This window comes from Bombus bifarius, unplaced genomic scaffold (assembly GCF_011952205.1).
Source record: "Bombus bifarius isolate JDL3187 unplaced genomic scaffold, Bbif_JDL3187 scf7180000009565, whole genome shotgun sequence".
NCBI lineage: Eukaryota > Metazoa > Arthropoda > Insecta > Hymenoptera > Apidae > Bombus > Bombus bifarius.
The window spans coordinates 20,732-37,545 of record NW_022885198.1 but is presented as its reverse complement, the minus strand read 5'-3'; the positions used below and the strand labels follow the sequence as shown (position 1 = coordinate 37,545).

The 16,814-nt window shown below is 30.2% G+C and overlaps 2 protein-coding genes across 4 annotated transcripts in view; one reads left to right on the top strand and one right to left on the bottom strand.

Annotated features, from left to right (window-relative positions):
• The window catches only part of LOC117215387 (protein real-time), a 50,895-nt gene extending 37,407 nt beyond the window's left edge, over positions 1–13,488 (bottom strand). For 2 of the 3 annotated variants that reach the window (XM_033461771.1, XM_033461772.1), the window contains exons 1-6: positions 13,221–13,488; positions 13,034–13,134; positions 6,313–6,462; positions 4,222–4,353; positions 327–455; positions 145–248 (exon numbers count right to left, since the gene is read on the bottom strand). In XM_033461771.1, the coding sequence (XP_033317662.1) occupies positions 145–248; positions 327–455; positions 4,222–4,353; positions 6,313–6,462; positions 13,034–13,096 (578 nt within the window). In that variant the 5' untranslated portion in view covers positions 13,097–13,134; positions 13,221–13,488. Of the gene's footprint in view, positions 1–144; positions 249–326; positions 456–4,221; positions 4,354–4,794; positions 4,822–6,312; positions 6,463–13,033; positions 13,135–13,220 lie in introns of those variants that run through there. The other variant, XM_033461773.1, reaches the window with a different exon arrangement.
• A 367-nt stretch (positions 13,489–13,855) lies between these two features.
• Positions 13,856–15,863, top strand: LOC117215389 (calcium and integrin-binding protein 1-like). The gene is made up of 5 exons (XM_033461778.1): positions 13,856–14,238; positions 14,311–14,345; positions 14,985–15,232; positions 15,303–15,501; positions 15,585–15,863. The coding sequence occupies exons 1-5, from the start codon at positions 14,188–14,190 to the stop codon at positions 15,604–15,606; spliced, it is 555 nt and encodes a 184-aa protein (XP_033317669.1). The 5' UTR covers positions 13,856–14,187; the 3' UTR covers positions 15,607–15,863.
• The last annotated feature ends 951 nt before the right edge of the window (positions 15,864–16,814 follow it).

Sequence of the window (16,814 nt, the reverse complement as noted above, 5' to 3'; positions counted from 1 at the left end):
ATTATTTTTGTTATTCAATTCATTAAAAACATTCCTATCTATTTATATAATAAAGTTTATAAAATTATCATTACTGTGTGTTTTCTTCTTTTTGAACGATTTAATAATTTATATCAATCTGAAAACACACTTATTCAAACTTACCCTTCATTTTTCTCAGATATATCATTTGGATCCTCCCATGGAGGTACATATACGATACCCTCTTCTTTTAATTGATTTATGAAGTATTCAATTATCTCCTTGCCCTGTAATGATTTTTATTAGTAACCTTTCATTTAAATAATAAAAGTTACCGAAAAAGGATTTAGTGAAAAGAGTATTACCTTTGCAATATTTTGAGCATATTGTTTCATCGCTAATTTTTCCATTGAGTTTTCAAAACCAAAGAAGTTTTTAATATCTAAACTTGCAGTTTGTTCAAAACACGTCCATTCTGGATTTTCAGGATGAACCTGTAAATATACCATGTTCATTAGTTTTGATGTGGCAAACTGATAACATACAGATAGAATCTTCTTATTATATGCCGTTTCCAGCAATATGTCCAATAATCAAAGGGTGTAAAATAATAGGATCGTCAACGGATATCCGACTCTCTAATCACCGACCGGACTGCCGAACCGGGGTGCCGAATCGAGGCCATTAACAGCGGTAAACACATGTTTCAGAACACACAGAGTCTACACGAGGCTTCGAAAACGAACAATACTTCGGATCCTTGGTCAGGGAGCGCATGAGCGCATGCAGAATCGCCTGAACTGAACCGTGACGATGGCCGTAAGTGTTGTTGTCAGTACCGCCAGCGACGCACTCTGTGCTGAACGCGCGAGGCAGTTGTGTGTCGTCACCGGGTCGACGTTAGTGAACGCTTGGGCCCTTCTCCCGTAATCACGAATGATGCGTTCTACGATGCTGCGATGTTGTGTCACATGCAACGTGTTAAATGCAGAGCAACGATATAGCGCGTGCTGAGCTCCGTACATCGGGCATCGCTCGGCTTGGCCCACCGAAGCAGGCGCGCGTGTATGACGTACAAGGCCTGGGTTCGAAATTGGGTGTGATAGGTCACGTTAATTATGGTGTAAACGGCTTCCAAAAATCGAATGCGGGCCTCGAGGGACGTTTCGAGTTCGGAGCAGGTGGGAGGTCTAAGAAGAATTTCTACTCCTTGAGAATCTTCTTGTCCAATCTCTGCGTGATGACGAAGATAAGAAGATTCTTTCATTATTTGGTCTGTGAGCCCTGATTCGCAAGCATCGCAATAAAACGGTTTATTATATCACGAAGTCGAGAGAGTTCACCAGTTAGCTCTTCGACAGGGTGGGGGGTAACGTCATGAAATCAGACAAGAGCTTCTGCACGATAACATGCTTGTATCATAATGTTTTTACAACGTTCCCCCATTTTGAAATTGACCTACTCGTTTCCTCTCATAAGGGTCTGAAAAACATCACCAAAACCGGGCCAATCGGCGTACTTTCCTAAGAAGGGTGGAACGGCGATGTGCGACAACTGGTCCCGGCCACCCGTGTCCTGCGTTGGAGACGTCTTAGTAGATGTAATCACGCCACTGAGGTAATCTTGTGTTGCCCAATACGTGTCCTCGATCGACAGAAACTCCTCCTTAGCGGAATAGAGGTAATTTCACTCCCAAGATTTTCTCAGGCTCTCCAGCCGAGCCTTGCCCAAACCAGGTTAGGCTAGCTCACTTTCTTGCAATTCTCTACAAGACACAGCATCTTACGAGCCATAAGCCAAATCTTTTGGATGAGCTTGTCCATGATGTCTGGATTCTTCGTCGCTCTTGCCGATCCAGCTCGAAGGACTCCAAAATGTTCGATAGCGCGATAATAGTTTTGACGCTGAGAATGTAAGTTAGGAACGAGAATGGCGGGATGTGTGTGGAAGTCAATGAGGCGTAGATCTTCTTCTTCTTCTAATCCGCCAGGCGGCTTCGTTTTATTGCAATGACCATTAGCACAAACAAGGTCTTCAAATTTTATAGGGAAACAAATAGCACAATGGGTTCACGACTTGTAAGAGCGAGGACGTAGGCAAATACGCAATTCGAATTTATCGCAAGCGATGAAAGCAGCGGATGTCGCCAGAGCGAACGTACATCTTGGACGTCCGAATGTTAATAAATATGTAACCATAGCCGTTGGCACTTACAAAATTCGAGAGAGTGACAGATCCCAGGGCTTATCGGTACGCGTTTAAAATTGCGAAGACTAGTTACAATATTTGGTTCGATATTTACTAAAACTCTGAATCTGATTCGTGACTTCATTTATGAAATTCATGACATCAAAGAATAATAAATACAATGGGAAGTGTAATAATACAAATGCCAACTTTCATCGGTCATAGAGAGAAGATATTATATACAATTGATTAGATTTTTACATTATAACATACAATATACAGATTCTTTTTATTCCAAGAGTCTAAATGAAATAATAATTCTAAATGCTCTAATACATCCCCACTAAGTTTTTACATTTACCTTATTTTCTGTAAATGTCTTAATATTGTAGTATCGTAAATATAATAATTAATTTATTAATAATAAATGGATTAAACAGAAAACAATGGTTGTTTAACATGAACTAATCGTAACAACGTATTATAATTAATTAACAACTCTTGTCAACACAGATTCAACTCTCTCTCAACAACGCTAACAACACTATCTCGACAACACAATTCGCACTCTCTGGCTTCTCAACTCATACTGCTGTTAATTCGTTTATGTCCCTTAGCAACCTTTTGTCTTTTGTCTTAGCCTCATATCTATTGTTTAAGCCCCATCATGAACATGCTCAACAACAGCTTGTTTATAATTCGCACGACAACCCCCCGCCCCAGGCCCCTCGTCCACGATACTACAATATTATACTAATGTATGAACGAAGGTAAACACATAGACGTGTCTTGTCATAAATGGAACTGATTTAAAAATGTCAGGTTTAGTGCGACTATTAAAGGCTCCCATCATACAACAGTAAAGTATTTCTTAATCGATTCCACTCTCAATTCAGTATATAGATTTCGAGTTGATTTTTATTCATCCATAGTATACGGTAGAACAGAAGGAGTAATATTTTTTTTTATTTAAATAACATGACTCGTTTTAATGATTCATATTACATAACAAGTAATATGAAGACAAGAAACTTTTTTATTGAAATATCACTCTGAAATAATTTTTAAAAAATTTAAAAATTATTTTTCCAAAAATCAAAGGTTTACAGAAGGTTAACAATAAAGTAGAATAAGGTCGAAATATCATAATGACACATATAGTATTATAACGCTGGTGTACAAAAGGGTTTATAAAAAGTAAGTATAAAAAAAACACCATAGCGTGATTCTACACCTCTGGGACAGTGGAGATTTGTAAAAATGGTTCGTTAAAAATTGACCTTGAGCATCAATTTCAAGGTTAAAAATTTGTTATTGCAACGTATTCTATTCATCGCCAGGAATAAAAGTCTCGAAGCAACCATGAATAGCAAATGATCGCTTTAGGCAGAAAAAATATAATCACATTCATAAATAATACACTTAATAGTAAAATATACATTAAAATCGTAATACTCGACTCATTTAAAATCTAAATCGTTGGAAGGAAGTTTATTTTCAAACAGAATGTTTTAATTAGTTTAATAAAAGTTTAACCAATTAGCTTTTAATTAAATAAATATGAAAGGGAAATGGAAAGAAGTTTAGTTAAAGTTAAACATTTATCTATTCTGTTACTATTTCACTAATTTCATAATAATTCTCTTCTTTGATAGATACATAATTAAATACGCGTGCTAAATATACCGGTACGGCAAAGCAGTACCGTTAATATAATAATTAGGATTAGGTATTTTGTGGATTATTAAATAGAAAATTGTTCTTAAATTTTACAGATTTTCTATTTTAAACCAAAACACAAGCAATTCACTAAATATGTTCCTAGCTACATATATTGAACTGTTGTTAAAGATAAATTATTGAAGAAATTCTTTTTGTAACTTTTATACAAATCATTTATTTATGAAATGTTTGTTGTAGAACTTACTCTGTTTAACCAAATTAAGTTCTTTAATTACATCATATATCATTTTTTCATAAATTATAAATACGACATATTATATACAGAAACAAAATATGTTAGAAATAGCAATAAAAATGTCAAATAATGATTAAATTATGCTAAATACTTACAAAATATCTGCACTTTTCGATAACCGATACTCTAGATGAAAAACTTTCATTATACGCTTCTATTTCTAGAACGCTATTTCGTCTATTTAAAACATTCCTTTGAATAAAGTATACAAAATCTACTCCAATGATCTGAAACAAATGACAAGAGTAAAAATTTCTAGGGAAGAACGAAAACATATCGGTTAAATTTCTTATAAATGTAATGTTTGGTGTTTTATATGTACATTATTAAAAAATGTATCTTACTCTTACTCTTATGAATAAAAAGCATATAAGTTTTACATATTTGAAGTGATAATCAATTGTTATGTAGATTGCTCGACGAAATAGTACTACTGTTATATTTTAGATTATTTTACATTTCTTGAAACATCTCATTGCGATTAAGGAGGTGACCCAACTATAAAATGATCAGATATCTTTTTTGCGATCAAATAACATTTTTCTAAAGCACATTTTTATTCATATAAATTAACAAATTATTTAGATAATCTATGTATGCGCATATACTAAATATTTTTTTTAAGTTTAACCTATAAACTACGCAAATAACATCCTTAACAATCTTGCCTTGGCTTCCATCGCGATAGGACATATTTGACAATATCACGTATCTCCAGTATGTGCCATCCGGAAGCAAGTGATAGTGGCAGCGAAAGAAATGGTGCTAATATTAGTGATACTAGGATAGTGGTAATAATATCAATACCACTACACCAACTGACTCTTGGCTCCTATATACGTATACCATACATATTATCATGCTAGAAACAGAGAACCAATACATACGTGATATCTATGAGTACAGGAATCTCACCTAGTCGATCACTGAGCAAAGAACCCAAATCATGAACCGAAACTGAACCGAAAACCTCCTACGTGAATGTCATAAAATATGAATACGCACCAACTAAGGATCAAGCCATAATCAAAGAATATGCTTGAGCCATCGGAAATATAATAGGACCTAAATCAATAAAATATTTATTGAATTTCGAACAAAAGAGTTTGCATGTACTTGTACAAAAAATTGACCCTTATAAACCAAACATCGAAATACAGGGTGGTTGGTAACTGGAGGTACAAACGGAAAGGGGGTGATTCTACGCGAAAAAAGGAGTCGAAAATATAGAATAAAAATTTTTTTTTTAATTTTTTTTTTTTTTAATTTTTCTATCGAGACAACGATCTACAGTGAGATCCGTTACAACGTACCGCACGCGTACCGAGCGAAAATTCAAAGTCGATTTTCTCGAAAACAAAGCCTCAAACGAAAAATTTCTATTCTATATTTTCGGCTTGTTTTTTCGCGTAGAATCACCCCCTTTCCGCTTGTACCACCAGTTACCAACCACCCTGTATAGGTCTATAACAACGAATAATAAGAACATAGACATTGGTCCCACATCGGATCATACTTTTGAACATTGCACCAATAATCTCCAACTGTACAATCCAGGATATTTAAAAAACACAACATAAAACTTTGGTTGAAAACAACATATTTAAAAGTAGGAATCTCTGATCCCGAATTTTCACATATACTTAGCTTGAGACAAGTTTATGTATACCCAGAGGATGCTAAAATCATACGAAGGTCGTTCACTGAAAACAAAATTTTCAGGGTAGCAGAACGGTTTCAAACAGAAGAGATACATTGCTAAACGATGCCCAAAATAACAACAACACAAACGAGAATAGTAGCTCTAGATAGTTTTCAGACTACCACAAGTCCAAATCTCCTCCAAATTTCCTAGAACATTAAAAGACATCAAACCGACAAAACAGAAAAACCAAGTATAAATAAAATCGGGATTAAAAGACCGCTATTGATATCGTGAGAAGATTCTCACTTCCGGTGGATACAATTAAGCGACTTAATCTTTAAACTTTCAGAATCAATAAGAAAGAGGAAAAAGACACCGAAACAATCCATAAAAAAACAAGAACGCTCCATATCATCCATTCCATCTATGAGAAGAATAGAAAAATTACTTGACCCAGCCAGCCTATATCATCCGATATAGAAAAACTACAGAAAAACAACTACATGCTATATTAAACATATACAAATATTTACATACATACCTTTTTTAAAATATATGGTGCTTCAACATTTAATTTACAGCGTCGTTCTGTTATTCTAATTGAGCCATTTTTACTTTCTTCATCTGAAACTATCTCGCAACCGACAAAAACAGGAATTTTTGGACAAGTAGGAAATCTGCGTTCATATGCCTACAAACAAAATTAACATTTGTGAGAACTTATATAACAGTTATACGTTGACATTAATAGTTCATGCAAAATCCGTAAAATATAAAACACAAAATTAAATAGTAAAACAGGGGCACATATTAGTAAATTGATCAAGTTTTTGGTAAAAATAGCAAATAATCCTAAACACTATCTAATTCGTTCTTTCCCCAAGTAAATAGCAATGTACTTCATTGCTACAATATTTTCATATGATAGTTAAATCTCTTAGAACTCAAACTGGTCAACTTCAGTTTTTATACACTTTCTGATTTTTTTCCTAGGCATATGATTAGCACAAACTACTAAAAAAAGAAATTGGGCCATAAAGTTAATTATGAAGTGGAATAGATAACCGTACAGTTTAAGGTAAATTTTAGTAAATAATACAATAAATGTCTTGATAATTGCCGGAAAGCCGAGACACACGATCGCCAATTATTTTGATTTTAACAATAAATACTGGTACGACCCGTTGTTTTGCCAAACGTAGTGAAGAACAGCGCGAGTGAAAAAGAAAGAGATTGACAAAAAGAAACGTATCGGTTAGTTAAACAATGTTAATGCAACAATGAAATGTTGATTTTTTATTTTTGTTGAATAGAACTTTCATCGGTGTAATTCTAAAGTTTTTCTGATTAAAATAACGATATATTTATTTATTGCTTATTTAATAAAATTAACTTTTTTTTTGCTTGTTAAGTATGTATGTAAATGTGATTTAAGATGTATCGTATTTCATCTTACTATAATTAGAAAAGTATCACAAATACACTAGGAAAAGTTTAATTTAAAAAAAGTCAAAGATAAAAAATTTTCATTATTGAATTAGTATCGTCTCATTAACATTTGAATTCGGATCAAATTATACTACTTAGCCGTTGAGCTTTGTAATATGTCAAAGGGAACACCAAGACTCCTTGAGCGGAACTCCCCGCAATATTGGGGATGAAGACGTTGAAATTAGAAGGAACATCGTGTCCGGCAAGTATCGAGGTATTACTGTATTTCTAATATTACTATGTCACTCCTTCTCTAATTTAAAATTGATCAAGGCTGGTTCCAAACAGTACTGGTTATGAGTTTAACGAGTCATAACAGAATAATTAACGGTAATTATATAGAAAGGGAGCTTCAATTCCGATTTTGTTGAATCTCGGATATGTTGTAGAGGAGAGGATTCTGAGTCCTGAATAACATACACTTTGTCCAAGGCATGGGACGTTCGTGGTTCAAAAGTTGTGACAAAAAGAAAATGGTACTTTTTACATTACATTTACCTCAATAGAATTGCTATCCTAATAGCGGTATGATTAGTTTAGGTTGTTATATATGGGGGCCGAGCGTCCAGATTCTCCAAAAAATCTAACCTAATCTAACTTTTGAATTACGATGATCCCACGCCTCGGACGAAGTACGTGTTACTCAGGACTCAGGGTCCTCCCCTCTGTAACATATCCGAAATCCAATAAAACTAGAATTGGGGCTCCATTTTTTTAAATAATTACCTAATTAACTTGTGAATGCAGAAAGTATTTCACACCACTATTCTTACAAGGCAAAATTTCATTTCTAAATTCAAGATTATGTATCGCTTTAGAAACGAACAATAAATATGTTTATCCTCACTGTTTTACATTTTTTAAAAATAATCTTCGTTTATGTTTACAAAATTTCCAAATTGGATTTTTAAAAATTTTAACTATTTTTTTGACATCTTAGTACATAAAAATACTTCAGTTTCAATATTTATCTTTTATGTCCGTAATCTCTCTTTATATAGACATCCCATCCTGTATCTTTGCACACAGCATATGAGAGAATATGATAATTATAAGTTTGATATAACACTATTATCAATGTCAATAATTTGAAGTACAAAATACCGTTCACCAGAAGCTCATTTACGAAGGTAATTGTATAACAATTTTCAAATTTTTCATGCATTGTTTGTGACAGTTTCATATTCTGATTTGCTTACTGAGATATGTCCACTGTTCGTTGATGCCTAACATAGCTGTCGCAGCCTCAGGAGCTTGCAAGCTCGCACCACGACAGTTAACGAGGGAGGTATCAGGTACGTCAGGAATTGTCTGCTCTTACTTGCCGCTTGCTTTCTTGGATCTGAATTGATGATGAGAGTGAGAATCAATGAGAGTAAATGAGATATAGTGAAATGCAATTTAAATGGTATTCTACTTTTTGTTACTGTCTTTGAAGGATTAATTAGCTCTAAATTAAACACCTGAAACTGTATGTGTGACGTACCAAAACAAGGAATATTGCAAAATTATTAGAAATATCCTTACTTTTTTTATGATGTGTACCCGTAAACGTATTATTCTTGAAAATAACAGATGCACTCTATAGCATTCGTTTAAAAATTAAACTGAAAATGAAGTAAATACAAGAATGCATGTGCATATATAAATGTGAATATTTAAACTGAAGAAATTCTAAAATATGCAAGATATGTAAATGACATTTCTCTTTTTTCGACGAATTTTTAATATTCGAATTTTGGTTAATTACAAGTTACACATATAAAATGTCTCGCCAATATGATATTAATGCACTGTATCGATTCGATTTTCAGAATTAAATAAAAAATTTTAAACTGCTGATAGAAATAATATAATAGATTAATAGAATTCGCTTAAAAATACAAAAGGAAAAAATTTTCATAAACATCAAATACAAGTCGATAGTACTTATATGTATTTGAGATATTTAATTTTGTAATATTTATAGATATTTTAAGAAGTTTAAACTTATTACTTATTACTCAACTGTTTCGCATTCAATATCTCACGTCCTTAAGATTTGCAAGATCATTTTATTTCTATATCACATTCTATTAATTAGTAATGTCATGTACATATTTATAATATAAACATATATAGTATATATGTACACAGGGTCAGTAAAAACTATCGTTCGAAATAACTTGTGTTATCTACTGATTTTATCAAAAAATGTTTGAAGTGAAATTTATTGTATTTAAGAATTTTGATCAGATGAATACATTGTGTTTTGTTGATGCCTTATAGTATCTAAGAAATCAAGATGATCTTGAGTTTTTTAACAGTTATCTTATATATTTTTTACATTTCGTTGCAGCCGCTAAGAGGACGTATTCAACTACCTACAATAAGGTGACCTTCAGTTGACCTTGAACCTCAGAACGAAACGAAAATTTGTGAAGAATAACTTACTTTCAATGAATCCGTTTAAAGTAGATGTCGAAAAATTATGTCCGATACACTGCGAGCCGTTCGTGTCTCGTACCGACGAGACGCCGTGTCGCGTCATGTGAAAAAATGTCAAGATATGGGCTGCAGTGATTGAATGTGTACTCGTCGTTATTAATCACATGTAATTGAGAGCCATTTTTTAATCGCATTACTATCAACATTGAAAAGTAAGTTCTTTACGATAATCGAAAGAGATCTTCGCAGTGATTCGATAAAGATCAGTTGACTGTTCATGCTTCGAAACCTTGTCACTTTATCCTCGGAAGATATTGTTAACAATTAGTGGAATATAACTGGAGTACTTCATGACTCATTTTAAAAGAGACTATCACAGCTGAAATATACTACCAGTATATCGAAGAAATGCACGAAAAATTGAAAATTCTACGTCCAGCACTCATTAAGTAAAGATGTGCGGGTACCCGATGTTCGAAACAGGTCGAGCAGAGATCGGGTCGGTTCCCGAAAGTATTTCGAGACTCGAAAATATTGGAATTCCCGACAATTTCGAAAACAACGTTTTCAAACAATGTTTTGCAACTAGCTTTATTATAGAATGGGCAAGCACTATATAGCTAGTCGTTAGAAATATCGTCCGGGTTCTCGAGACTGTCTCGAGTCTCACGATACTTTCGGGGCCGGATCCAATCCCGAAAAAATTTCTCGACCTGATCCGACCCGATATTTTCGGGTTCTTGCACACCTCTGTTGGTAATACTACTATTCAATTATTATATTCCATGATGGCAACTAATAGTCAAATATATTTACTAACCAACAATTCTCAAATATGATATACTAAACCTGTTATAATATTTGACAAGATGGTGTTGAATTGCACAACGATATATATAATACTAATTATAAATTATCACAAACATTTTGGATATATCAAAACTGAAGGTTACATATTCTTATTAGGAAAATAATATCTATAATGTAGCTAAATACATTCAATTATATTGGAATACATCCATGATATGTATATTTAAATATATGCACTATTGATAAAGGTTATTGTATCAATATAACTATAATATAATAATATAATACAATATTGAAATATATCCATAGTATGTATATTTAAATATATAGAGGTTACTGTACCAGATAACTATAATATATAATATAATAATATATTGTATCAATATAAGAATTAGATGTTTCAGCAGTTAGAAAGAAGGGAAAATATTATTTATATTACAAAACAGACAATAAAGGCAAACTAAAATGTGTGAAAAATATATAAAATACATTTATGTTATAACGACATTAATAATAATGTTATCACATGTGTAAACCGTGCTATAAATAAATAAATAATTTGAATAGAATATACATCGTTTCTATAATGAAAGGCATTATAGTAGATGCACATAAATTCTTCCATGCAGCCTAATATACTATAAAATTAAAAATATAAGTTCGGTTTTAACCTAGGATGATGATGAATATAGAGCACTATATACTACATATGTGTGTATGCTATTAAATGCAATGTATTATAAATGTGCATTACAAATTATTTTAATTTAATTATTTGTAACATTTTTATAAATGTGCATTACAAAATATTTGTAATTTAAAAATTACATTAAAATAGAATTACCTATTCTTCAAAATAAATTTAATTTACTAGTTAATAGGCATTTATAAAGATCTTTATATCAACACTATTAAACATATATAAATGAAATAAAATCAATTATTTTGTTCATGCTCGTCTGAAATTCTTTTTTATTAAAACAATGTAATTATTTCAAAATAAGTTGTATTTTAACATGCATTTTTAGCATAATGTAAATAGTAAATAATTTATAATAGAAATACTATATAGCATGAATGAATCAACTACATCTTTAATATCTTCAAGGTATTAATTATTAGGTAGTCCCAAAAGTTTCTTTTGTTTTACAAGAAAATACAAGGAAATAATAGATGCACAACATTTTTTGTTTATATTATTTTACTGAATTAGGTATGATCCAGTTTGTTCTATTGGGACAACCTTGAGTTTTTGGGATAACCTAATACTATATACAGCTATATTAATATGATCTTATTCATTAAAATAAAATGATATGTACATTTTATTGCCAAAAATTGAATTGATTGTTATATAGATAGAGTTACTTAAAAACTGCATTTTCTAAAGCACCAAAATATATATTTAACTTACGCTATGTTATGTTCAATAATCATTTCTGTTTGTTTACGTATTAATAAAAGTTTGCATTATGGCTTTAAACAAACCAGAGACTAACATTTCAACATGAAAATTAATGATAAAATTATACTTTCAGCGCAAATCTGTAAGACATAATAAATAGAGCTTACACTACTATACGAAAGATAAGAAATACATATATTATATTTATAGATACAATTAGACATTGTACAATAAGACTCAACAAGGAAAGAAAAATGTTATAACTAAAACGAATGGAGAATATATAATCAGGTAAATTAAAATTACTTCTAAAATGAAAAACATTAACAATTGATATGCTATTGAAAAGTAAGGAAATTATTTCAATGGAAACTGTTTTGGATACCACAAAATGACGCTTATAGTAATAGGACAGCATAAAAGGAACCATACATTTCTATAACAAATAGAACAAACTGTTGGGAATTGCAAAAAGATTTGTAACCAAAATTTATAGAATAATGTAATATTTCTCAATAATGTTAAAATTAATATATTCAATTTACACAAGATCAAATAATTATTTAAAAAAGGTCTATTTATACAGGTCTCACAATCATACGCACAAAGAATTTTATAGCATTATGAGGCTATGTAGTAGCAAATACTATTTTTATATCTTGATTATTTCAGTGAATAAAATTATATTAATATAATTCTTATGCTTTTATTGAATGATTAATTACTAACATATGCCTACAACCAATTTTATTTACAAAAAGATCTCTTTATTTGTCATGTTATTTAAACCATACAGATTTCTATATTGTGTATATGTTCAGTTTTGTAAGTAACTATATACAGCGGTAATATAACATTTTAATCCACACAAACTATAAATTATTAACAAACTTCATACGACATAACGCATTCATGTTTTCTAATTCCAAATTTTGAAATTATGTATAGTTCATTTTATTAATTTGCATATGTACACACGTAATATAATCCTTACTACACATAATATGTACATAATATACACATCATATACATGATATAGCGTGAACTAAATGTAATTCAGTAAGTTAAAAAGTAATATAGGTTGCTATAAATAATGATAATGAAATAAAAAAATATACAACAAACGCACCATCATTACGAGCGGAAAAGGATGCTTATACACCCGAACAGGTGATTGATATTGTTGAACCATGTCACAATGTCTTCTTACAAACTGGCTGTTAATTCAGACTGCAATACAAATAGAAATGAATAGAACTATAATAATTGAACTTAGTGTAATTAAATAGAACAAATTAGGTCCACTAATAACTAACCGAAGAAAAAGCAAATTATATAGGTTACAATGTTACAATAAACCGATTCTTAACCTTCTTTTATTTTATTCAATATTTATGTCACTGCACTTTATATAATTTAGAAATAACTTTGGCACGAAGTATTTTAAGTTGTACAAGTTATAAGGAAAGATTTGACGATTAGTGTTTACATCATATAATACAGAAAATAGAAACAAAAAAAAACACAAATTGCACAGAAATTATAATGAACTTTGACAAATGGCGCAAATCCAACTTGCCATTGTGTATAACCAACTGTAACTATTCCAACGTAACTACAAACCAACACAACAAGTATGACACAGGTCCCTATATTGGAACCAATCAGACCGAAATAAGCAAAGGACGATTAAAACAGACAAATTTTAAATATTCGAATAATTTGAATTGTTCAATGTAAAAATCTTTCAAATAAGGCTCTCATATTAATTGTAACTGTATTAAAAAATGTATATATTTGTTACAATTGAATAAGTAAACTATTTTTACGTAATTATAGATACTATATTATACATAACAATGTATAGAAATTTCAATATGATTTGAATACAATCTTAAGATGTATTGACTTATATCTAAAATATCAGTGTGTATATGTAAATGAATATACATGAATTATCTTAAATTTAAATAATAATTTTCATATCTTTCACATAAACCAATTTGTAGTAACGAAATTGATATGTTCAGATTCCTGTTATACGATATTAATCGATATTTATTTAAAAAACAGTATATTTATTCATTGTGGATATCATCTTGTATTATCTGCAGATGAATAGTATTCTCTTTAGATAAAAGAAATTTATCGATCGTTTGAGGCGCTAAAGACAAGCATAACATTAATATAGGAAATCATAAATCTAATGCTTTGAAAAAATAAATATTATTGATTAGTAATTGTGTAGAGGATAGTAAATTAATTTGTTGAGTTCCATGAAAGATGGGAGTAGGTAAAAGTCAATTTTCTGAAGAAGAGTTACAAGATTACCAGGTATTTGGTTCTTCTTAATAATTCAATATCCATAAATTTTGTTTAATTATTTAATCTTATCTTATATTATAGGATTTGACATATTTTACGAAAAAAGAAGTTCTGCAGTAAGTATACTTAAATAATTTAAATAATATCTATTTAATAGCTTCTTGTAATAGTTAGGAATATACAATGATTATTCTAACACATTGGTTTATTTAATATGAGAAAAAGGAAGATGCATAGCTATTTATATTCTGTTTTTTACAATAATAATATAGATATTACTTTAGATTTTTAATCTTTCGATGTAATGTATTTGAATGTATTTATGAAAAATGGAAAACAGATTTACTTTTGTATTTTACATATATGTTTCAAAATGAAGAATAGATCTCTTTTAATGTGGTATTTTATACGTATTTCAAATACAAATATTTTTTGTTATTCTGATTATTTTGTAAAAATATTTTACCCTCAGGCATACAACATTTGTATTTATTATATCTAAGAACCATTAATGTTCAATATTTTATTAATTATATCATAGACACGTACATACAGAACATGCAATAAAATATCAATAATTTTATGATTGTGGTTATTCCTATATAGTTATTATGATCATAGAATTAAGAACAGTTCTTATACTCTTATGTATTATTATGTATTATTAGCAACTTTTCATATTTCTGTATTTAAACTAACAGTCTATATATTGAAAGTCACTAATTCATGTGTGAAATTTTGATTTTGTATGACAGTGCACATCAAAAGTTTAAAGCACTTGCTCCAGAGAAGGTTGGTCATAATAGAAATGCAAAACTTCCAATGTCTAAAATCTTACAATATCCTGAATTAAGAGCAAATCCTTTCGGAGACCGGATTTGTAAAGTTTTTAGTTCTAGTCAAGATGGAGATTGTACGTTTGAAGATTTTTTAGACATGATGTCTGTTTTTAGTGACGCAGCTCCAAAAGCTGTAAAAGCAGAACATGCTTTCAGAATATTTGGTAATATTTAAATCTTATTTGTCAGTTTCTTTATAAATTTAATCTATTGATTGAATTATATTGTATACAGATTTTGATGGAGATGATATGCTTGGTATTGGAGATTTAAGACAAGTTGTAGATAGACTTACTGCTCCACAAAGATTAAACGAGACAGATATGCAACAGGTTCTCCAATATATACTTGATGAAGCAGATTTGGATGATGATGGTGCACTTAGCTTTGCTGAATTTGAACATATTATAGAAAAAAGTAGCGATTTTTCAAAGTAAGACATATAAATTTTATTGTCATTTTTATTTTGTTATGATACTGACATTAAATTTATTTTAACATATTCATTACTTTCAGAAGCTTTTGCATACGTTTATGAGAAATAAAATATTGATGAGAAAAATAGTAGAAAGGCAACATAAGACTGAATATTATATTAATATCGAGACACTTCAATATAGTCAATAGGCCTAATAATTTTTACCATAAAAAAAGTAATTCTGAGAATTTAAAAAGTGTGTTAATGTTTCCTGAAGGCCTACTACGTGCTAAAATTAGCTTCCTTCTTCCAACATTACGTTATATAATATTTTACTATCATAAATTAATGGTACATGTTATTTAATTAATATTTTTATTACTAATTTTAAAGAAATATTAATATATAATAATTTCATACTAAAACAAAGATTAATATTTATTCATTAATATTAAATTCACTGCCTTAAATGTATCATTTGTTTTGTTTGCTTTATTAATTTTATATAAAGATACTAGAATTAAATTTCCTTCTATATTATGAGATATATAATAAAGAAATGTTTCTGTATGTATATCATATGAGTTATTATCAACTCATTATTACCTGTTTCAATATACTATCATTAGTTTTTAATACTACTTGTTCATATTTATATCTTTTTGTATTGAAAATATTAAAAGTGGGTTTAAAAACTATGTGTGAATAAAATAAGTTATTATAATATTTAATTGTTTTATTTTTTAGATATTGTCTTATGTAGGGAAAGATCAGGAAGATCAGGAAAATATTTGTATTGGATCACCAGGAAAGTTCGTTCCGATCTTTGAGGAATTTGGTCGACATGAAAGATCATATTGAAAAGTTTTTCGCCGAAAAACCTAAGAGATTCTGGAAGGATGGAATATTCAAGTTGCGTGAAAGATGGGGAAAGGTGGTGGAACAAAATGACACCTATATAATTCAATAAATGTATATCGAATTGAAACGTAAATCGGAACGAACTTTCTGGGCGACCCAATACTTGTACACAGCGATTGTACTTAATGTTATTTTTTTGAATTTATGTAACAACGAGCTTGAATAACCTTGGGATACTAAATACTATAAGTTTATGTATCCGTCTTGGAGTTGACTATACATCTGTCTAAAAAAATATACCTAAAGGAAAACAAAAAAGAAATAGTTTTACCTTCAAACCTTACAGGCACTTCTGACTCATAAAAAAATGTTTATCATGAAATGTCTCTAAAATGTCTCAAAAGTTTCTGTATAACAATAGTTTAATATAATCACAAGGAGAAAATATAACGAAGAGTACTGTATGT